This window comes from Babylonia areolata, chromosome 11, assembly GCF_041734735.1.
Source record: "Babylonia areolata isolate BAREFJ2019XMU chromosome 11, ASM4173473v1, whole genome shotgun sequence".
Lineage (NCBI taxonomy): Eukaryota > Metazoa > Mollusca > Gastropoda > Neogastropoda > Buccinidae > Babylonia > Babylonia areolata.
Window position 1 is genome coordinate 8,312,284 of NC_134886.1, and position 23,042 is coordinate 8,335,325.

The 23,042-nt window shown below is 43.9% G+C and overlaps 2 protein-coding genes across 2 annotated transcripts; both read left to right on the plus strand.

Annotated features, from left to right (window-relative positions):
* Positions 1-217: 217 nt before the first annotated feature.
* Positions 218-8,136, plus strand: LOC143287133 (uncharacterized). Its single transcript, XM_076595078.1, has 5 exons — positions 218-260; positions 1,469-1,656; positions 2,461-2,829; positions 6,122-6,352; positions 7,307-8,136. Exons 1-5 carry the CDS (start codon positions 218-220, stop codon positions 7,373-7,375), a joined length of 900 nt encoding a protein of 299 aa, XP_076451193.1. The 3' UTR covers positions 7,376-8,136.
* An 11,340-nt stretch (positions 8,137-19,476) lies between these two features.
* Positions 19,477-22,979, plus strand: LOC143287488 (uncharacterized). Its single transcript, XM_076595506.1, has 2 exons — positions 19,477-19,981; positions 21,292-22,979. The coding sequence occupies exons 1-2, from the start codon at positions 19,487-19,489 to the stop codon at positions 21,484-21,486; spliced, it is 690 nt and encodes a 229-aa protein (XP_076451621.1). The 5' UTR covers positions 19,477-19,486; the 3' UTR covers positions 21,487-22,979.
* The last annotated feature ends 63 nt before the right edge of the window (positions 22,980-23,042 follow it).

Sequence of the window (23,042 nt, forward strand, 5' to 3'; positions counted from 1 at the left end):
ACCTCCTCCCCCTCCACAGCAGCAGCAGCAGCAACAGCATCCTCATCCTCCACCACCTCCTCCTCCTCCTCCACCACCTCACCCTGCCCACCCTCTCGCGGTACGTCCCTACATCGTGTATCCACCCGGGTGGGAGGGCCCCCCTCCTCCTCCGGCCCCTCCTCCTCCCCCTCCTCCTCCTCCATCCGCCCACCCCTCGCAGCGCCATCTCCGCTACATGACGGCGGCCGTCCGGGAGCGCACCAGTGGCAGAATCCACAGTGAGGGAAATGTTCATGCAGATAAGATCTGCTGCAGGGTGTTTATAGTATATTGCATGTGTGTGTCACCGATGTGTTGTCGTTTCTGCACGCACACACTCTGCATGTGCGCTTACACACACACACACACACACACACACACACGCACATACATACATATATGTATATTTCTATATATATATATAGAGAGAGAGAGAGAGAGACTTCCGTTCGCACGCGCGCGCCCCCTCCCTCTCCCTCTCTCTTTCCCTCTCTCTCTCTTTCCAACGTCACCCTGCTTGGATAATAAGAGAGATGCAGTGCATGCTTGAGCATTTTAGATCCTGGCACAGTAACTCGAGGGAAAGTCACCAAAGAGAAAGCTTAAAAACTTGACAAGATGTGTCAAAACACGAACATAGATTGATAGAGACAACGAAGAGGAGAAAGATTGTTAACGAATTTTGTTCACGGAAGAAGTTGACGTATCGCCGTGTTGATCCTTTATCACAACAGATTGTGTGTGTGTGTGTTTGCGTGCATGCGTGTGTGTGTGAGGGAGGGAGAGAGAACTTTTGTGCATACTTCACACTTGACATCCAGTCACTTCCATGGTTGTTCCAGTCTGCATTCACTGAAACAGACAGAATCACAGCCCTCTTACACGTCTTAACACATTGTGGTCTTGTGGCAGACATGAAAAAGTTCTCAGTATCTGCTCGATCTGTGGGCAGTTTTCGACACAATAGATCACGATATATTCTCAACCGTTTCCATCATACTTGGGGAATCTCTGGCGCAGCCCTCTGTTGGTTTTTAAATCTTACCTTTCCAATAGCATTCAAAGGGTGTTCATTTCCAGTTCTCATTTCTAATTCAGACCTCCTCCTGTTTGATACGGTGTTCTCCAAGGTTCAGTTATTGGTCCAATATTATTTACTCCGTAAACTTTGCCACTGCCCGACATCATCAGTCAACATCGCAGATGTAATCCAACTCACAGAAGCTCCCCGAAGTTCCTTTGCTATTCTTCGCAAAAATGTCGGGAAACAACAAACGTGTATGCTAACTTAAGTGTGAGTGATGATGTCAGGAAACAAACGTTTATGTCCAAGTCAGGGAACAAACGCTTCTGCACAAGTCAGTCGTTTATGCCCATCACAGGAAACAAAGGTGTCAGAGACTCGCACCGTACTGCACTGCTTTCGTTGTTTCTTTTTTTCTGGCAGAGAGGGGGGTGAACGCGGGTGTGGGGGGTCAGGGTCAAGGTCAGCCCCCCACGCCCCTCCTCAACGTGGGTAGCCTGGCCACCCGGTGCCTGCCTCCTGGACCCATCAACACCGCACCGATCGGGAGGTCCCGCAAGCGCTCCGCCTCCCAAATGGACAACGCGTCCAACATCAAGGGCAACTTTCAGGTGAGTCATTGCGCTTTGTTGTTGTTGGCAATGGCGTGGTGGATGTTGCGGATGATGCAGAACATGCACATCATGTAAGTAGGTAATCAGCGTCCACAGACGCACGCTCAGCACGCACAGACACACATTGCCCAAAGAGTCTTGAACACGTACAATGTATGCGTAAGTCCTTCACCAATGCACAACCCAAAATGCAGAATGAACACGTAGCCCCTGTACATGAACTGATGTAATTATTAATTGGAATGTTCTGAAAGCAAAGATGTGAAAATGCTTTAATTTGGAAAACGTATATGTCAATTGCTACTGTTTAATCAAATGTTTAATGTTGTTCTTGTGTGTGTGTGTGTGTGTGTGTGTGTGTGTTGGCTGATTGTCAAGTTGTGTTTTGCACCACCTGAAGCAATTTCTCTTTTTAAAGTTATCTTAGTTGAACTCCTTGACTGCTGCTGGCGTAACTATCCTCATCAGAGGTCGGTCACCTCATACAGATAAAATTGGGACCATAAGAAAGGATGTCATCCATCATCCTTTAGACTTTTTGGACTTTTTCCTCCCTCTTGGGATTGTATTACCTTTGGTCTACAGAATCAATCTTTCTTTGGGAAAACACACACGCACAGACACACACACACACACACACACACACACACCAAAACAACAATACAAACAAAAAAACAAACGGAAGTAAGGAAAAGCAGTTAAAGCTATCGCCACACTGACTCGCAGGTCACCAAGGTTCAGTCGTCGAGGTGGTGAAGTCACCATATAAACCAAATAGTCGTTCATGTCCACGGTTTTCAGGATTCGGGCACCACCACGCCCATGTTCACGGGCAGCAGCAGCAGTAGCAGCAGCAGCAACAACAACAACAACAGCGTCAGCAGCAACAACATCTCCTCCACCACCACCTCCTCCACCTCGGCCAGCCTGAAGGAACCCGTCCGGAAGAGACCCCGCGACCAGCAGCAGACGACGGTGTCCATCACCAACCTGGGCACGCGACTGTCGTCCAACGTGCACACGCTGAAGCCTGGCCACATCATCGCCTGGTACATCGACTACCTCATCCACGAGAACGAGGACAGGACCCAGATCTCCAGGGCTTTCACCCTCCCGGTCAACCTCTTCCACACTGATGACTTCTACTTTCTGGACTCGCTTAGGAAGAAGGTGGGCTGGGTTGGGGTGGGTTGGGTTGGGTTGGGTATACACGTACGTGTGTAGTGAGTAGCAAGGTATGTTTGACTTTCAAGGCGGTGCCAAGGCTTGTGGACTGATTCATGTACACTAAAGAGAGAGAGAGAAGGTGCCTTACTCACGCATAAACCCAACGCACTATCAGGCCATGAGAACCTACCCTTAAAAAAAAAGAGATTGAAGCCATGAGATAAAACAAAATAAGTAATTTCATTAAAATATGATAAAGTGAAAGTAAAAAGAATGAAGCAATTCAATAAAAGAAATAAGACAATACATCAAAATAATTATATCAAAGTGAAAGATCATGAGTTCTTGGAAGCGTCGTGAGGGTTGCAATGAATTTTGTTGGTAGTGGTCTTCAGCGTGTCGGGGTCATTTGTTCTCAGTGTGGGACTGTTGAAAAGGATTTCATTTTGAGAAAGTGATGTGAGACAGGAACGTAAAACATGAAAATACGACAACAAAATGTAGTACGTCTGGTGTGTGTGTGCGCACGCACGCACGCACGCACGCACGCACGCACACACACACACACACACACACACACTCCAGACGTACTACGTTTTGTTGTCGTATTTTCAAGTTTTACGTTCCTGTCTCACATCACTTTCTTCCTTGTTTTCTGTCAGCAAACCAACACAGATCATAAATAAGTAAATGAATAAACAAAACATCACGTCCCTTTCCTCAACATTGTTTGCTTCATTTCCTCGACATGAGCTTGATGAAAATGCCTGATGGATTCTGAGAAAAGCAGACTTCTTATTTCTCACATTTCTTGCATGTTTGTGATGATTTTTTTCTCCTGGATTTGGACCAGTTACGATAACGTGTGTGACTGTTTTGTGACACAATGAAAAACAAGACAGGCAAAGCCTTCAAGACTCACTTGTGATACACTTTTTAAAAAATGTAATCGTTAAAATATGTTCTGTATTTGTTATTATAAAGCTTCGGGTTAAAAGAAAAAGAAAAAAGAAAAAAAAAAAGTCCTAACGGCTGATTCGAACCCCACGTGTTCGGGTGAGAAGAAAGTTTTACCCATTACACTATCGTGGCTCCTTAGCTGATGTTCAGAAATATAATATTTAAACATGCTTTTTTAAAGGGCGATAAATCGATTGTTGTATTCGCAATGAGAACGCTGTTTAAATTATATTATTCTGGTGTATCTTAGGCATTCAAAAAATCTTTAAGGCAATTAAAAATTATTTTTTAGTACGCGGTAAAGGAGACGTGGCTATCGCCTCAATCACACTGCAACATTTAGCTGTTTTCTCTGGATCTAGATAGATGTACAAGTTTAGTTACACCCGGTTGACACGGTTGATTCAATTTCTCTTTTATGTTCATTCTAGTTTTATAGTTTTAAAGTTGATATGAAAAATGAGTATTTTGTTAAACTAATAACATGTAGAGCCAAGTACAAGTACTTCTAAACGTCGTATGAAGTGAAAAGGACTTCATTTTGAGAAAAGTCAAGTTTGGAAATTTTTACGTTTCATCAATTCAGGGGTCTCATGGTTTATTATTTTTAACTGTGAATTCCGACTGATTCTGTGGATAATTTTATGGCAGTTTGGGGCATAATCCAGTAAGTGATGAGGTGTTCACAAATCTTTCTCTGAATAAATATTTAACGGACTTCTCCAAATTTCCATCACATGTTATCTTGTATTGTCGATTGAATATAGGATTGAACGGGCCGGTCAACAACTTGAAACAAAATGGTGTCGTTCGCATTCGCGAAGAATATGAGCTCGCGCTTTGAATATGTATGAATATGTGTACGCAATTGATTTTTGCCCATGACCTTCAGGGCTCAGCCAGTAGATTTATAAAGTCCACTCGTCATATTGATCTTAGTATTTTCCGAAAAAGACCACTTGGGCGAATGAACATAGTGAAAGCCCTGTACACTGAGAGTCAAACACACAAGCTTTTTATGTATTGAGTATAATTTCAAAATGTAATGTTTAAGATGAGAAAGATCAGTTTAAAGCAAATTAAGCTCCCTAGCATTAATTACAGATTAATTTCCCTCTTTTACTATCTGTACCAAATACATGCAAAATAAATATAACTTCCATGCTTAGCAAAAGAAGTTCCTGTTTGAACAAAAAATGATAAGAAAGACTGCTCTTGTCGTGTCAGAATATCAGAAAGATATCAAAGTGCCAAGTTTAGAGAATAAAAAAAAAATATATATATATATATATATATATATATATATATATATATATATATATATATATGACAGTAAATCCAGTTTGCATATAATTTGGCTTCTTTTTTTTCTTTTTTTTTTCTTTTTTGTGCCCATCCCAGAGGTGCAATATTGTTTTAAACAAGATGACTGGAAAGAACTGAATTTTTCCTATTTTTATGCCAAATTTGCTGTCAACTGACAAAGTATTTGCAGAGAAAATGGCAGTGTTAAAGTTTACCACGGACACACAGACACACACACAGACACACACACACACACACAGACAACCGAACACCGGGTTAAAACAAAGACTCACTTTGTTTTACACAAGTGAGTCAAAAAGGTATGTTGCAGAATCAAGAAATAATTGCTGTATTTCTTAGACGATTATTTTGTGCATGTTTCCAAGTACAGAAGATGCCGAGTTCTGGTGTGAACCCAGACGTCATCTTAACTCTTCATATTGATTTAATTTTGTTCTTGTCTTTTTTTTTAGCTTTGCCGGGATTGTCTGTTGTCATATCAAGAAGAAAACCATAATCACCAACAATAGCAGTGAACCCTAAGACACAGATCAGTGTCAGTTTCATGAAGGCGTCAAAGCATGCGGACTAGTCCATATACGCTACATCACATATGCTTTACCCCTAGGATGCTGAACCTTGGTGGAAATCAATAAGATCAGTGTGGCATCTGTTTTAACTGCAATCCTCGCTTTTCTTTTGTAAATTTCAGTGATGTAATTGATGTTACTGAACTGAACTTTGGTCGTATAATTCAAAGAGGAAGAAATCTAAATACTAGAACGGTTGATTGCATCCTGACCAGTAAGCTCCTGTCCTACCTCCTTGATGTCCCCGCCCTACACCGACGAGCGTGCGTATCAGTAACAGGAGGTTATGAATAAATAAATAAATAAATAAAGAGGAGGGCGGGCGGAAGGGCAGTTCCGTGCACTACGCATAAACGGAAGGCGCTGATCATTCAGGGCCTTGAGATGAAGCATGATCAGTCACAGTCACGGAGTCCATGCCCTTCCCTCCCTACCCACAGATTCGGTTTCCCAGCCCCAAGTTCCTGTCCTGGATGCAGTACCACCTGCCCTCCCTCAACGCAGGCGCCATAGATTTCCGCGAGGGGAGGTCGGGAAGGGAAGACGGCGGCAGCTTGCAGTCGGCTGGGGGCAGCAGCGCTCAGTGGAGTCAGCAGCAGGACTGGGGCTGGCAGAATAAATCCAAGCGGGACATCATCCACGACGTCTTCTTCTACTTCCAGCATCGCAAGGTGAGCGCGCGCGCACGCACACCAACACACACACACACATGCACGCACAAGTCAGATACACACGCACAAGCACAAGTCAGATACACAGTCAGACACACGCGCACATACACACACAACTCTATGTGGAGTGTTAACCTAGCGGAAACAAATCCGCCTGGGAAGCTAGAGATGAGCGCAGTGGTTCGAATCCCACAGTCGCCAGTATTTTCTCCCCGTCCACTTGACCTTGGGTGTTAGTCCGGACGCTAGTCATTCGGATGAGACGATAAACCGAAGTCCCGTGTGCAGCATGCACTTAGCGCACGTAAAAGTACCCAAGGCAACGAACGGGTTGTCTCTGGCAAAATTATGAAGGAAAACTCACTTTGAAAGGAGAATCGGTACACTTTCAGGTCTTTTCGGGAGAACAGGTTAATACGAACAAGCAAGCAAACTATGTCGCGAACAAAAAGACATTAAGTTGGGAAGAAAAGCACACACAATGGACATTATGATGCGTGGTTTGCCTGAAAGTAAAGACACCCCCCCACCCCCTCTCTCTCTCTCTGTTTCTCCCTCAGTTGCGTGGGCTTATGCCTTGCTCCAATAAGCAGGAACATGTTACCTTCACAGAGACACAAATATATAGCAGATTTACGACCGTGTCTTTGAACAGGCGTTCAAACCGTATTGAAAACTAAAGAAAGAAACGAATGAAAAACAACCAGAAAACAAGTAGGCAGCCTCAGATAGCAACCGTCCATATGGATGCTGCTGTGTTGCGTAAGTGTTTACAGCTTTAATGTGTAGATTTTTGACACTTTAGTCTAACCTTTGTAGTGTTGATGTATACGTCGATTTAGACTGGGAAGTGTGTGTGATGTGCCTTTTGGACGTACAGTATTCAATCCGATGAATAAAGATGCATTGCACACCACAGTATTGTATTGTATTGTACTGCATTGTGTTGTGCAGGCAGAAACTTCTGACCCACTTAGGTACGTCAGGTCTGGAACACGGTCGAAAGCTCGACTTGTTGCATAGTTCCTGACTGGTCGACTCACCGACCAACCAACCGAGAGCAAGTGGATACTTCATCACCATGTTGTTCATGATTGTGCTTATCCCAATCCACAAGTACATTTCATGGTTGTAACCTTCAGTATGCATGTGAGGGTAGACGATTCTTTGGAATGGTATTTTGTATTTTGATTGTCCCCACCACGCCCCTTTTCTTTACTCTATCTCTCTCTCCCCCTAAGGGAGAGGTTTATCAAGGGGCATAAGTCCAATTTATGATCGCTTGTGCAAATTGATTTTTGTCCTCCACGTGTCTTCGTCAACCACGTGTTTTTCCGCAGATCTTAGACGTGTGTTAATTGTAGCAAATTGGAACAATAAGTGTGCCTTAAACTGACGTTTCGTGTCTTAGAATAATTTCCTATAAAATGGGGCTTTTGAAAAGGAAATCGTGAAGGACTTTTGGTTAAAGTTACTGTTTTTCTTTTTTTAAATTTTGTTTTATTTTATCACATAAATTTTTGGGTAGATCAGAAGAAATGCGTCTTACAGCCTTGGAAATTATAATGACAATATGCTTGCTTGTCTGGTCATTGAAATATGACACCCAGGAGTCATCAGCTGGTCTTTGCTTTTTTCAGTTAGCTTGTATTTTTTCAATTTGCATGTACATATAAATTACCTTGTGGTGATTCTCCTTCTCCTGTTACAATCACTTCCATTGGTTATGAATGGGAAAAAAACAATCAAATATATCTAATATATAATGTCTTTTCCCCTAAACTTGGCACTTAAAAAAAATAATTGACCCATTGGTAAATTCCAGCCATTTTATCATTTCTGTTGAAAATAATAAATGCTTTTGTTGGGAATGGAAGTTACTATTAAGCATTCATCTGCCAGGAGCAGCGAAACTCTGCCATATCATGGGATATAACCTGAACATAATTTTCGTGGGAATCTTTTTTAACGGATCTCAGTCATCCTAAACATCAACTTTAAAAAAAAAAAAAAATCACTTCTGGCGTCGAAACGCTATTGTTTTACATTCACTGTGCAGGTGTTCATAGGTCAGTGACTTTTTCATTCAGTTACCCCACGCAAAGCTCTTGCCTTATACACTGCATCTAGGAAATAAAAATGATGATTTATAAACATTTTGTTTATTCAGACATCAAAGAACCGAAACAGGCAAATTCTCGTGATGAGCTGTACCGATTTTTCGTTTTCAAATGTGTTGTTCAATGATATTATTTCACTTCTTGTGTGCGTGTGTGTTGAAATATCACGTTGTTTTCTTTTTTCTTCCCCCCACATTTTTCTGTTTGAGAGTTTGTTGTTCCTGTATTGCCCAACTGCTTGTGTAAGAGTAAGTCAGCACGCACCCACTTCCCTATCAATAACGCGATGCGATTTGTTTTCCATTCCTCCTTTACGCTTCGTCTTTTATATCAGTTGAACAGATGGAAGTTTCAATATTGTTCTTGAGATGATCCAAAGCATGCTGGGTCTGCTGTTTCAACTCCTGTTTTGTTCTTTCTGCTTTTAACCAAATCATTGACATGCGCAGTATTCAGATGTGGTGCTGTCTTTATTCAAGGTTCATGTCATTTATGTTGACGAAGACGTTGTTCTTTTACAAACGCTTTTGCGTGAGAAAAAAGTTTCAATTTACTATTGAATAAATTGTCCATGTTTACAGTCGATATAAATCGTGCGGAGTTGCATGCGTGCTGTCATTTTATACGTTGGGTTACATTGTAGAGGTACGCTTTCCATCGGGAGAGCAACCATCTTGCTGCACGAGAAAAAAAAGTGTAAATCAAGGCTGTATCATTGTCAGAACGTACCTATTTTCTCCGTGTCAAGTGTATGCTGCTCTCTCAAGGAATAACGTGTCGCTACAAAGGTTTGAGATCCAGTGTGAATGAAGTAAAACAAATCAACATCATGTGACAACACATGATTATTAATCATTATTAATTGGGTTACACTGCTGGTCTGGCATCTGCTTAGTAGATGTGGTGAAGCGTATATGGATTTGTCCGAACGCTATGACGCCTTGAGTAACTAAACTATTAATTATCACTGGGTTATGTATTGAGTACTGGCAAAGTGGGGGATAAATGGACTCACTGTGTGATACCAGTAATAGGAGCTAGCAAATGACATGACCGACTTGTAGAGAGACCAGCCCGAAGGACTTAAAAAAATATCACGGTTGAACCTCACAAACAAAAGCCAAAATGGTGGTGCCATTGTTCTGCATTCGATCATGATGCGCAGTTGGGAGAATATCAGTTTTGTCGTCCCCCCCCCCCCCTTCCCCATCCCCACGCACCCTTCTCCTTAGAAAGTGTAAGATACATCTTGCATAAACCTCAAAGTTGATCTGACAATGTTCCCGTGCCGCATCTGGTGTAATTTCTATTTCTGATTATTGGAAAGTTAGTTTTATTTTGTCTGGTCGTAAATGGAACTATACGGAATATTCCTGAATAGCAGTTTAGGCGATTTAAAACGTGTGAATTAGGAATGGTGAAACTAGTGGAAAAGTTTCAGTTTCTCAAGGAGGCGTCACAGCGTTCGGACATACCATATGCAACACATATGTCTGACAATCAGCATAAACCAACGCGCTGGACAGGCCTTGCGTGCTTGCATATATAAATGCGCATTTCTTCACATAATTTCGCCAGAGGATATCACTAAGATTGCTATGGGTGCGCCAGGTGCGTGCTGCACACGGGACCTCGGTTTGTCGTCTCATCCGAATGACTTCACACTCAGTTTGATTTTCCAGTTAAACTTGGGAGAAAGGGCGAGACCGGGATTCGAACCCACACCCTCACGGATACTGCATTGGGAGATAAACGTCTTCACCATTCCATCACCACGCTCCTGGAGATAACCGGGGGAACGATTTCAGCGTCGTCTTGAGACTACGACACTGATAGCTGCACACCATGGGAACAACATTACAGAGACCTCTGTAATTGTATGATAGTCGTGTTCGACAATGACCAAATCAATCAAATTATGGTGCTCAGAGCCTGGCCGACCACTAAGGCCATCTCGACTATGACTATCAGAACAGCAGGAGGTAACTATCTACGCTAGAAATTGATTTCAGAAGAGTGTCTTGCCCAAGTTAACATCTCCACTCTCTCGGCCAGGAGGGTTTTAGGACAGTCGGCGTTGGTGTGGTTCCCAAAGGCCAAATAGGCCCCACGGCTGCAGCACTAAGAGCCAGTCAAATCAAAATCAAATTATGGTGCTTAGAGCCTCGCCGACCACTAAGGCCATCTCCTAAGAGCCAGTGACAGAGATCTAAATATAACCCAGTAAACATGTGGCTGTGTGAAAAGCTCTGTAATGCAACAGTCTCTCCGAATACTATCTTCCCAGTGGATATAAAATGATGTGTAAATTACGTAGGTGCGCTGCTACACTGATTTGCTTGAACTTGTCGCAACAAAGTTGAAAGCTTGCAATGTTTTTTTTCTTTATTTTTTCAACACGGCTGAAGGCCTGAGAGATATTTACCTCATGAAAGAATGTCATGGATCAAATCAAAGTGCTTGGAGCCTCCACTAAGGCCATCGCCACTTTAGCATCTACAGGTGAAAAACGCATATAATGTGTGTGTGTGTGTATGTGTGTGTCCTCAGTCGAGATTCTTTTTTTAAATTTTTATTTCAAACCTTTGTATATATGGCAAGTCCGTTAGATTATACAACTAAAATCAAAGAATTATAGATGGCAAATTTGTTCCAGTATTGACAAAGGGCACATAGTTATACACTGTATCCAGGAGTGTCCGACATTTGGGTGTTGCTGACAGTTCATTTATTGGTTGTTGAAACGTTCAGCATGTTCTTTTGTTCACCTGTTTGTAGGTCAAATCAAATCAAATTATGATGCTTAGAGCCTCGCCGACCACTAAGGTCATCTCAAGGCTATAGCCACAATTAACGTTCGCTGGCTATCGTGGGTTGAGGAAGTTGTGTACCTTGTGAATGGAGAGAGTTACCACTCTTTACTATTTGTTAATCATTTCATCTCCTGACCTCATTATTTGTTAATTTCCTCGTGGGGGATGAGGGTTTGTAACTGCTATCGCTGCCATTTTGTTGCTTGTAAAACCGAACCCCCAAACCCTGTCTTCTGTGCGGCAAGTTCAATCATAAAGATGACTCGCAACAACAAAAAGTATATTTCTCGAGAACAAAGATAAAACTATGTAAATCATTACATGTTGCTCAGTCTCAACAAACGCTCAGGCCGTTTCAGTACCGTTCTTTTAACTTGAGGTTTTGATCATAATTGTACTGATTTAATAATATATACTAGTTAAGTTGGACTTAGTATTAGTGTGTGCTGTGGAAGTGTTTATGATTTTGTTGACACTTTTTTTTTCTTTTTATTTATATCCGTGATTTGCATGATGGTGGAGGAATGTGGCAGAATGGTTAAAACACTCAGCTGCCAATATAGAGAGTTTGCGAGGCTGTGGGCTCGAATCCCACTGACGCCCTTTCTCCAAAGTTTGACTGGAAAATCAAACAGAACGTCTAGTCATTTGGATGAGACGATAAACCGAGGTCCCATTTGCAGCACGCACTTGGCGCACTGAAAAAGAACCCACAGCAACGAGTAGAGTCCTCTGGCAAAATTCTGTAGAAAAAATCCATTCTGCAGGTACACAAATATTAACTTGTAAGTATACACCCAAGTCCTCACCAAGCACGTCGGCTTATGCTGCTGGTCAGGCATCTACCTAGATACGGTGTAGCGTATATGGATTTGTCCGGACGCAGTGAAGCCTCCTTGAGAAACAGAAAGTGATTATGATGTGCTTTGTGAGTGTCGATAGAAATTGTGTATTGGGGTGGTGTGTATGTGAGGCATGCACACCTTCGCGCGTCTCTCTCTCCCCCACACATCGCATTCTACACACACATAATCAAAAGCAAACAGACAAGAAGTTTTGTCTTTCATATTTGAATTTTAATCAACAATTAAAAACATTCTTCCGAGATGAAACCACAAGTCGTTTTGTATGCATCCAAGCAAACAACAAATGCATAGTGGCCACAAGCATGCTAAACATAAAAAATTGTATTAAAAAAAGAAAAAAAAGAAGCTAACTTAACTGCATTCCAAAAGAAACATTCACATCACACTATTCACATGTTTAATAATATATCGAGGGTTCACTTCTTTCAAGAAGTCCCATCAGCGTCCATGGAGGGGCATCACGAAATAAGGTCTTCAGAGAAACCGCCGTGTAATGTCTGTGTCTAACGTCATGCAGATCCTGTTTGTAGGTAATCTTTCAACCCCCAAATGGGGTGATAGGAAATTATATCTTGAACCCTCCACCTTGTCCTCACTTAACATCGTCGCCATCGTGGAGCCTTTGGCGTCGGACAGTGCATATACAGGTTTTTGTCTCTTTACAAAGTATGGGTCGTGCATGACCCATACAAGCTTTGGAGGAATATACAGGTTTTTGTCTCTTTAAAAGGTATGGGTCGTGGACGACCCACATGAGCTTCCGTGTGTAGTCGCGACAGCGGTATGGGTCGTGGACGACCCACATGAGCTTCAGTGAACCCTTGGTCTGCTGCAGTCAAAGCAGGCATTATAGTCAAGGCTAAACCCTTCTTTTCACTCAGATTATCTGTCAGTGAGAATTTCCTGTCTTCTGACAATATTCTACTGTACCTGAATCAGGCTACTGCTACCCCAGCAACACAGACCTGCGTCCCTACCAAAAGTGGACTACAATCTAATCCACAAACAGTCAATCCAGCCCCCCAGCCCCTTCACACACACACAGAGATAGAGAGAGAGAAAACTTCCTGCCCTACATTGGTGAATACACTGCCAGCAAACCAGCGTTAACTACAAATTTTGCTGCAAAGAATGCAAGGGCTCTTAAAAAACATCCCCAAACTGCCTTGTCCTAAAGTGCCAGTGCTTAGCTAAGCACTTTAAAGAGTGTGCAAAACGTAGAATATCAATGCTGGTGCAGAATATCAATGCTGATGCACCATTCAACAATCACTCAAATTCCATGTTATCAGCATCAAAATGGCTTTATACACAAGGTAACATTTTAAAAAATATTAGGAAACCATTCCATTAATTCAAGTAACCATCCACAAAAACTCTTGGGAAACCATTTCACTTTGGGTAGCCTTCCACACTAAGGATGCATTCCACAATTTGACACATTCCAAAAGTTAGGTAACCATCCATATGTGGATTGGTGCCTAACTAGGAGTTAGGCAGCATATAGTGCGGAAAAAAAAGAACACACATATCCTAATGACGTGAACGCGCGGGTATGGAAGGTACAAAAAGCTCAACAGGAGAAAGGGAGAACTGATTGATCAATTTATAGATGGCCTGACTGAGAAGACGATGGTGGTGGAACCACGGAAGTGTCTAAAGGGGTCGCGAAACACAAGTTTTGCCCCCGTGAGAAAGGAAGCGATAGATCTGGAAGAAGTGCTGAACTCCTCGACCAGGCAGAGGGTCAGGACGGCCGCTGTCCAGGGTACACCAGACCTAGCTACAGGACAAACGTCAGCAAAGAGCATTCAGCAGGATGAGGCCACTCTCCAGAAAGTATGTAAAGAAGTGGGAGATACAAGGACGAGGTAAAACAACTAAGGAACTCAACTACTACAAGCTTCCAGTGAAAGAACCATTCCAGATGCAGAGGATAAGCCAGAAAACACTGCTTTCAATGGGGTACCCTAGAGTCAGTGGAAATCTTGGAGCTGTGGCCAGCCTGGGCACTTCCACTGCACCCACAAGAAGGGAAAAAAAACAAAAAAAAACTCGTCTGTCAATGACCAACCTACAGCACAGAAAACGTAGGTTCCCAGGCAGATGAGCCGAAAATAGTAGAAATCAATGGGGTGGTGGTAGAGTGCTTGGTTGACAAAGGCAACCATCATGCCGGAAACCCTCTACAAAACCTATTTCAAAGATACTGACTTGAAGAATGATAAGGTGATCGAACTGGTGGCTAACCAAATCAAATTATGGTGTTATGAACCTCGCCAACCAATGCAAGGACATTCTCATCACTTCGAGTAGTATACATAAATTCACGACTGAGTGTTTTCATTGGAGGAATGTTAAAATTTATTTAAAAAAAAAAAAAAAAAAAAAAAAAAAAAAAAATTGCAGCAGGCAACTGCCAGTCAAAACATTTGTTGTCATGGAGTTCCCCGAGGAGGGGACAGTGGATACTGTTCCTGCCAGATGGCTGAAAAGCACATTTGACAAAGGTGTAAGGAGTGTTCTTTAGCCGGAGCTGTGCTTAGTCACAAGACATCCGTTACGGTCAAATCAAATTATGGTGCTTAGAGCCTCACCGACCACAAAGGCCATCTCAAGGCTATCGCCACGTTAATACCTACTACAAGTCGTGGGTACAAAAAAGAAAAAAAGAAAAAAGAGAGCAGTGGATTTCATCATCCGTCACCTGCAAGGGAAGGCCAGACGCGAGATACTGCCATACACAGGAGATGAGACCAACACCCCACAGAAGGTTCTGGAAATCTTGAGGACCTTTGGAGACAGCCGGCCACTGACAGGTTTGATGTCGGCCTTCCATGGCAGACGTCAGGCACCAGGACAGTCCGTTCTGGAGTTTGCGCAAGAGCTAAGGAACATGGAGGCCTGGATCAACGAAAGAGATGGAGACGACATCTCGGCGGAGATGCTTCGTGACAGGTTCATCGAGGGCCTGACCTCTGCTCCCCTCAAGAGAGAGCTACGACGCCTCGTTCGGGAGCGGGACAGCACCACGTTCTGCACCATCCAGAATGAAGCCCTCAGATGAACCCGGGAAGAGGGCGAACCAGAAGACATCATGCCAGTGGTTTTCCAACATCAGCTGGTGTCGCAACCATCGCCAGAGGTGATGGAATTGAGGAGACAACTGGCCTCGCTCACTGAGTCTGTCCAGGCCATGCTGACTGCCATGGCAACCCTGCAGGAGCACACAGTCCCTGGATCATCCCCTGTGGCCCTCCCAAGATCGACGACCCAGGCACCAGTAAACGACGGGCGGTGCTACTACTGCCAAAAGCTTGGCCACATCAAGCAGGACTGCAGAAAGAGGAAGAGAGATGAGCAGCAGAACCGCCCTTGCCAGGGGGGAAACGAGATGCCTCTGCTGTGAGAAGCTAAACAGTGGAGGCGAACACCAAGGCTAGCTTTACCAACTTGACAGGTCGATGCCCACAGTCATGGTGATAGAGGGGAGGGAAGTTAAGGCATTAGTGGATACGGGTAGTGAAGTTAGTACTATTTCAGAATCTTGGTACAGACAGCAGTTAGGTAAGGTTCCTCTCCTGCAAACAAGTTGGCTGACTGTCAGGGCAGCCAATGGGCTGGACATTCCATATGTTGGTTTGTTGGAAGGAGAGGCAGAGGTATTTGGGAAGAAATGTCAGGCATCCCTGTTGGTTGTCAAGGATTCAGCTGACCCCTCCATCTGTGTGCGCAAACAGCATACCCCTGCTATCCTAGGTATGAATATTTTGCAGCAGGTTCTTTCTCCCCTAAGTAGTGAGAAAATTCATGATGCAAATTTTCCACCTTGTCTGCAACCAGTCATCAGTGAAGTATGTGCCCATAGCAATTCTCTCCGGGGAATAGCTAGAGTTGTGGGCAGAACTTGGGTTCCGGGTTGCAGTTTGATGTGTATGAAGATAAGTGGCATAGAAAGACCCTTTAGAAAACTGCTTGCAGAACCCTCTAGTCACCCCCTACCCCCAGGCTTGTTTGTTGTCCCCACTTTAGTTGGCACTGACAACACTTCTAGGTATATTAGAGTTGCAAACTTGTCTGATGATGATACCGTTTTGGATTCTAGAACTCCAGTTGCAGTCCTGCATGCGGTCGAGTCGGTAGAATCAGGAGAAACGCCCCATTTGCAGGTAAACTCAGAGGAGATTGTTGTGCAGAATCAGTCACCCAGTCAGGCAGTGGGGACAGGTGAGTCTTTGAGCTCACAGTTGCAGGGCTTTGCAGGGTCAGAGGAGCAGAAGCGGCAGGTCTTGGATCTCCTAGTTAGATATAAGCATGTAATTTCATCTGAAGGGGCAGACATTGGCTTTACAGACAGGGAGGTGCACAAGATTCCAACCACAGATGATCTCCCAGTCACTCAGACATACCGACCCATTCCCCCTCGGGATTTTCAAAAGGTCAGGGAGCATATACAGGATATCACAGAAAAGGGGGTGGAGGTGGGGGGCGTGGGGGTAGTGAAAGACAGCCACAGCCCATTTGCGGCCCCAACTGTCATGGTCTGCAAGAAGGATGGGTCAGTGCGCCCAGAATCCAGGAAAGTTTTGATGCACTCACTGGCGCACAATTTTTCTCAACTTTGGATCTTGCAAGGTGTGCTGTTTAAAGTTAGAGAAATAAACACCTCGATTCATCTTACTAAAAGACCCTGCTGTGGTACGAGGAGAGAGTGGATTGTGCACCTATCATCTGCCTGTTATCCTACCTACCCCTTTCTTCTTCTTCTACCCCTGCACCCACACCACCTTTAACGTGTTAAAATCAGTTGTTCATTCTGCAAGGAAATGAAAATTTATAAAAGAAAACTGCAGCAGGCAATTGCCAGTCAAAACATTTGCTGTCATGGAGTTCACTGAGGAGGGGACAGTGGATACTGTTCCTGCCAGATGGCTGAAAAGCACATTTGACAAAGGTGTAAGTTGTGTTCTTTAGCCGGAGCTGTGCTTACTTCTTAGTCACAAGACATCCTTTACGGTCAAATCAAATTATGGTGCTTAGAGCCTCACCGACCACAAAGGCCATCTCCAGGCTATCGCCACGTTAATACCTACTACAAGTCGTGGGTATAAAAAAAAAAAAAAAAAAAAAAAAAAAAGAGAGAGAGAGCAGTGGATTTCATCATCTGTCACCTGCAAGGGAAGGCCAGACACGAGATACTGCCATACACAGGAGATGAGACCAACACCCCACAGAAGGTTCTGGAAATCTTGAGGAGGACCTTTGGAGACAGCCGGCCACTGACAGGTTTGAAGTCGGCCTTCCATATCTCCCAGTTGCTCAGACATACCGACCCATTCCCCCTCGGGATTTTCAAAAGGTCAGGGAGCATATACGGGATATCATAGAAAAGGGGATGAGGGGGGGGGGGGGGGGTAGTGAAAGACAGCCACAGCCCATTTGCGGCCCCAGCTGTCATAGTCTGCAAGAAGAATGGGTCAGTGCGCCTTTGTGTTGATTATCGGCGGCTGAACAGCAAAACTGTTACGGATGCATACCCCTTGCCCAGAATCCAGGAAAGTTTTGATGCACTCACTGGCGCACAATTTTTCTCAACTTTGGATCTTGCAAGGTGTGCTGTTTAAAGTTAGAGAAATAAACACGTCAATTCATCTGACTAAAAGACCCTGCTGTGGTACGAGGAGAGAGTGGATTGTGCACATATCCTCTGCCTGTTATCCTACCTACCCCTTTCTTCTTCTTCTACCCCTGCACCCACACCACCTTTAACATGTAAAAATCAGTTGTTCATTCTGCAAGGAAATGAAAATTTATAAAAGAAAATTGCAGCAGGCAATTGCCAGTCAAAACATTTGTTGTCATGGAGTTCACATAGGAGGGGACAGTGGATACTGTTCCTGCCAGATGGCTGAAAAGCACAACATTTGACAATGGTGTAAGTAGTGTTCTTTATCTTTGTTTTATAATCAGTTAAATGTTTTTTTTGTTTTGTTTCAGTGCCTGACAAGAATAGTACTGTAAATTCACTGTTTAATTTAAACCAAATAAGAGAGGAATAAATGCTATTATAATGCATTGAAAATAAAAATGTGTTGACTGCAACTGTTTTTCATATTTTGTACTTGGTTTCCAAAGTTGAATTTTAATGCGGAAAAATTCATCATTATCTGAAACTGTATCAAAGAAACATTAATATTTTTAGCTTCACTCCAAAGTTACTTAAAATACAAATAACGGGGCTCAGGGGGGGAGGGGGAGATGCAAAGTGCTGCTCATATTAGACAACCACGAATCCCATGTGTCCTTGGATGTGGTCGACTTTTGTCGGGAAAAGAACATCGTCCTGCTCAGCTTCCCTCCTCACACAAGCCATCGCCTCCAGCCTTTGGACAGAACAGTCTTCGGACCATTCAAGCGGGCGTTTCATGCTGCCAGTAGCGACTGGATGCACAGCCATCCAGGGAGACGGATGACCATCCATGATGTTGCTCAGGTAGTAGGTACCGCCTACCCACGAGCCTTCACAGCCTCGAACATCATCAGCGGATTCAAATGCACGGGAATCTTTCCACTGGACACTGAGGTCTTCGGCGATACTGATTTCATCCAATGTTATGTGACCGATCACCCTGCGCCCCAGGAGGAAACAGAAAACGAAGCACCCGCCATTGCTGACCATCTCAATGACGAAGGGTCCACAGCTACCATCCAGCCAGATACTTCTGTGAGTCCGACACACGCCCATCAGAATGAAAACAACACAGGGGAACCCCAAAACTTGCAACAGACGGCTACTCCTGCAAGGCTTGAAACCTCTGATCCAGGACTAGTCAACTCTTCCACCCATTTCCCATCATTCTCTCCTGAGAATATAAGACCACACCCTAAAGCAGCGCGGCAAAGAAATGGCAGGAAGGTTTCCACAAAACGCCAGGGAAGATGCAGGATCCTGACGGATACCCCTGAGAAAGCACAACTGGAAGAAGCTGAAGCCAAGAAACGAAAGGCTCCAAGGAATGAAAAAGGGAAGGGCATCAAGAAACGACTATTTGTACGAAGACCCAAGAAAAATGACAAACGGAGCTGTTTGATGGCCACATATCATCAAGGGGAGCAGCTGTTTTCTGCTGAAAGCAGAGGGCGTCAGTGCACGGCTGCTGCCTTATATGCCTCTGAGAAGCCAATTGCAGAGTGGACGAAAATGGACCTTGACTGTATCCTTCTCACTGGGGACATACTTTACAATGAAGACCAGGAAATGAGCATGGCTATCTTCTCATCTCAGACATTGCAGAACAAGTGACTGTCTTCAACGAGACATACAACATCCAAAGAATGGCAGCAATGTGTGGACTCATTACCATACAGCAAATGTCCGAAGCAGCCACGACGCTGGAAAATGCTCTCAGGAGAGTGTTTATGGAAAAGCCCACAGCTATCATGGTCATCAAGGATTCCTCAGTTATGGTGTGCAAAGACAAAGATGGAAAGGTCTTTGTGTTTGACTCTCACGCAAGAGAAGAAAACGGTATGCCCTCACCAGATGGGAAGGCGGTGCTGATGAAACTCAAGGATCAAGATGACCTTGTTTGTTATCTGCGTGAAATTGGCGCCGCCCTTGCTGATGGTGGGCCCATTGCTACCTTCGAGATTGTGGGCATTGGTGCAGCCCCCGGACCTGCCTCAGCCCCCGGACCTGCCTCAGCCCCCGGACCTGCCTCAGCCACCAGACCTGCCTCAGCCACCAGACCTGCCTCAGCCACCAGACCTGCCTCAGCCCCCGGTCCTACCTCAGCCAACGGTCCAACACAACTAATCAATGGAATTCAGGTAGCGTTTCACGGGTTCTTAATTTTCATAGCATTAGAAATTATGTATTGAATTCAATTCATTAGCATCTCAGCCGTCTACACAACTGTCTTATTGAAATGAAATGAAATTATGGTGCTTAGAGCCTCGCCGACCACTAAGGCCATCTCAAGGCTATCGCCGCGTCAATTACTACTACAAGGCTAAAAAAAACAACCAATTAAAACGAGTCACCACTTCAAACTTTCCACTCCAAAGTTAAAAAAAAAACTTCCATAGTTTAAAACCTTCAAATCTGGTTAAAAAGGTTCACTTCTTTTAAGAAGTCCATCAGCGCCCACGGAGGGACATCACGAAACAAAGTCTTCAAAGAAACCGCCGTGTAATGTCTGCGTCTAACGTCATGCAGATCCCAACAGTCAAGGAGCACGTGTTTCACGGTGAGAGGCTCGTCACAGGGAACGCATCGAGGGGCCTCCTCCCCCTTCAACAAGTAAGAATGAGTAAAAAAAGTGTGCCCCGTACGCAGTCTGCACAGCACAGATTCCTCCTTTCTGTTCTTCACCCCCGAAGGGAGGGTCTCTTTTAGGTCCGGACGGATCTGGAAGAGCTTGTTGTCCGTCTGGGTGTTCCACTTCTCTTGCCAAAGATCCTTAACGTAAGTATTGACCTTCCGCTTCATGTCTGTATAGGGTACCAAGGATCTGGACAATTCTTTCTTTACAGCGTTCCTGGCCAGCAGGTCCGCCCTTTCGTTACCACGAATGCCAACATGTCCGGGAACCCAGGCCAACACAACCTCGTATCCTTTCTTCGTTGCGAGAGTAAAAGTTTCATAAAATTCCAGCAGTTTGGGATGAGTGATATTCCTGCAGGCGATCGCCTCCAGGGCTGACAAGGAGTCAGAAAAGATCATGAATCTCTTCTGTTTGGAAGAGAGAACCATTTTTAACCCCAGGACCAGTGCGGTCAGTTCTGCGGTGTATACCGAGCTGTCAGACAGGATGTGTTCCGTTGAGGGCCGGTCAGGAAAGGCGGGACAGAACGCAGATGCGGCGACTTCGTCCTCTGACTTGGAACCGTCAGTGAAGATGTCTTGAAAAGTGGGGAATTTGTGGCACAGTTCCGAAAAGTAGGTTCTGTAGGCCAGAGAACTGGTGGTGTCCTTACGGTACGAGGCCAGATCGAATCGGACCTCAGGTGTTGTAAAGGTCCACGGGGGGCTGTCAGGGAACTTAGAGAAATCTGAGAACTGTCTTATTTTCGAAAAATGGCGTATAAACCCGAGAGTATGCAAGATATCTAATAACTTTGTGTTTTATACTTTGCAGATTCACAGGTCTCCAGCTGGAAAACCAACGAAGACAGGAAATGCTGATGACAACTGCATCATCTGTGGCGAGCATTTTTGTGCATCCCGAGCTGGAGAAATATGGATCCAGTGCAAAGAATGCCTGCTGTGGTGTCATGAAGAGTGCGCCGACACCGGGACGAAGGATTTCTTCACCTGTGACTTTTGCAAATGATCTCCAATAAAAGGAGTGTTTCCGTCCATGGAAAACTGCAAATTACTCAAGTCACTTCATATTTTTTGCATGATATGCACTGTTTTAATTTCTTTTTCTTCTTTTTTTTGCAACTTAAATATCATTTTATGGTTTACTTCCCAAGTACATGTGGAAATTCTAGTCATTCAGTTGAAAACTTAAATGGTGCTTCTCACATTTTGCTTTTTTTCTTCAAAAGCGTTGCCAATTGTGTTTTCAGTATGATAACTGCAGCATAGTTGTTGTTTTTCAGTTGTTTTTTGTAGTTTGTATCAACCTGCCCCAGACTGTATCAACCTGCCCCACCTTGTGTATCAACCTGCCCTGGTCTGTATCAACCTGCCCCGGAAATTTTTCAATTTTAAAAACCGTGTTGTGCCAAAACCAAAGGCTAATGCTCATTTTTTTCAGATTTCATGAATAAAAAAATGGTTAAATTTTGTTTTAAAACCAATCTTGACTTTTTCCTACGGATGTGTTTCGAATGAGAGCCAAAAATGAGTTTTCTGTATCAACCTGCCCCGGTCTCCCCTATCAATGATTTATTCATAACCAAATCAAATCAAACTATGGTACCTACAGCCTTGCCAACCACTAAGGCCTATATATAACCAGTGTGGTAGGGATATTATAGAGATAGATAATTATGTTTATGAGTACGAGTTTATGAGTAAGGGAGCTAATTAATACACCAGGTTAAATATCATCCAAGGGTTAGTTGCTTCCCTTGTTTATTCTCATTCGGTTTCTCCCACTATTCTTATTTGGATTTAGGCATATTCTGATACGGTTAGGTTTGAATGAAAAACAGTTCACTAGATGCAGGCCACAGGACAGTTTAGTGCGCGTTGTCTGGGGAGCAGAAGGGGTCTTGGCCGGTGTGACTTGCTTCCATGCTGGAGGGCAGTGAAGTTACTTACTACCCGTACCCGGATGGTCAGACTGGCGGTCAGTGTGGTGTACACATGTGCCTCTGCTACACTCGTGGGGTATGTGTCATCTCTGTTATGACTTGATATATTTTGTTTGTTTATTTTGTTGGATAACTGTAACCTAACTTAGTTATCAGTAACTAAGTGATTTATGGTATGCTTATATTACAGTTGTTATTGGAAACATAACTGCTGGGTTTTGAAGGAAAAATTGTGAATTAACTATGCTCAGCAAGTATGGTTGGACTATTATAAATTAGGTTTCTGGTATGGCGGAAATCTTAGTTGGCATGTGGTAAACTGGTTGACAAGCCTTGCCTATTTTTGAGTGATTATGTCGAGCGCCATTTGCCGATCAGCGCGATCTTAAGATGGCGCAGAACCATATGACGATCCGCAGAAAGCGCAACCATCTCGAGATGGGCCAAGCCTTTCTCTTTTGACTTTTCGCGGTTTGTTTCTAAGTGCTTTGCTTTCCCCTTTCATTGCACTTTTACACTCCCAGATTTCTGAGAGTTACCTTTTCTTGGAAAGACTGACAACAATTTCTGAGAGTTACCTTTTCTTACCTTTACTTGGAAAGATTGACAACAACTGACTGAC

Coding starts and splice junctions, on each gene's coding strand:
- LOC143287133 (XM_076595078.1), top strand. CDS start 218: ATGACGGCGGCCGTCCGGGAGCGCACCAGTGGCAGAATCCACA. Junction 261..1,468: donor CACCAGTGGCAGAATCCACA/GTGAGGGAAATG, acceptor TTTTTCTGGCAG/AGAGGGGGGTGAACGCGGGT. Junction 2,830..6,121: donor TGGACTCGCTTAGGAAGAAG/GTGGGCTGGGTT, acceptor CCCTACCCACAG/ATTCGGTTTCCCAGCCCCAA.
- LOC143287488 (XM_076595506.1), top strand. CDS start 19,487: ATGGCAGCAATGTGTGGACTCATTACCATACAGCAAATGTCCGAAGCA. Junction 19,982..21,291: donor AACTAATCAATGGAATTCAG/GTAGCGTTTCAC, acceptor TATACTTTGCAG/ATTCACAGGTCTCCAGCTGG.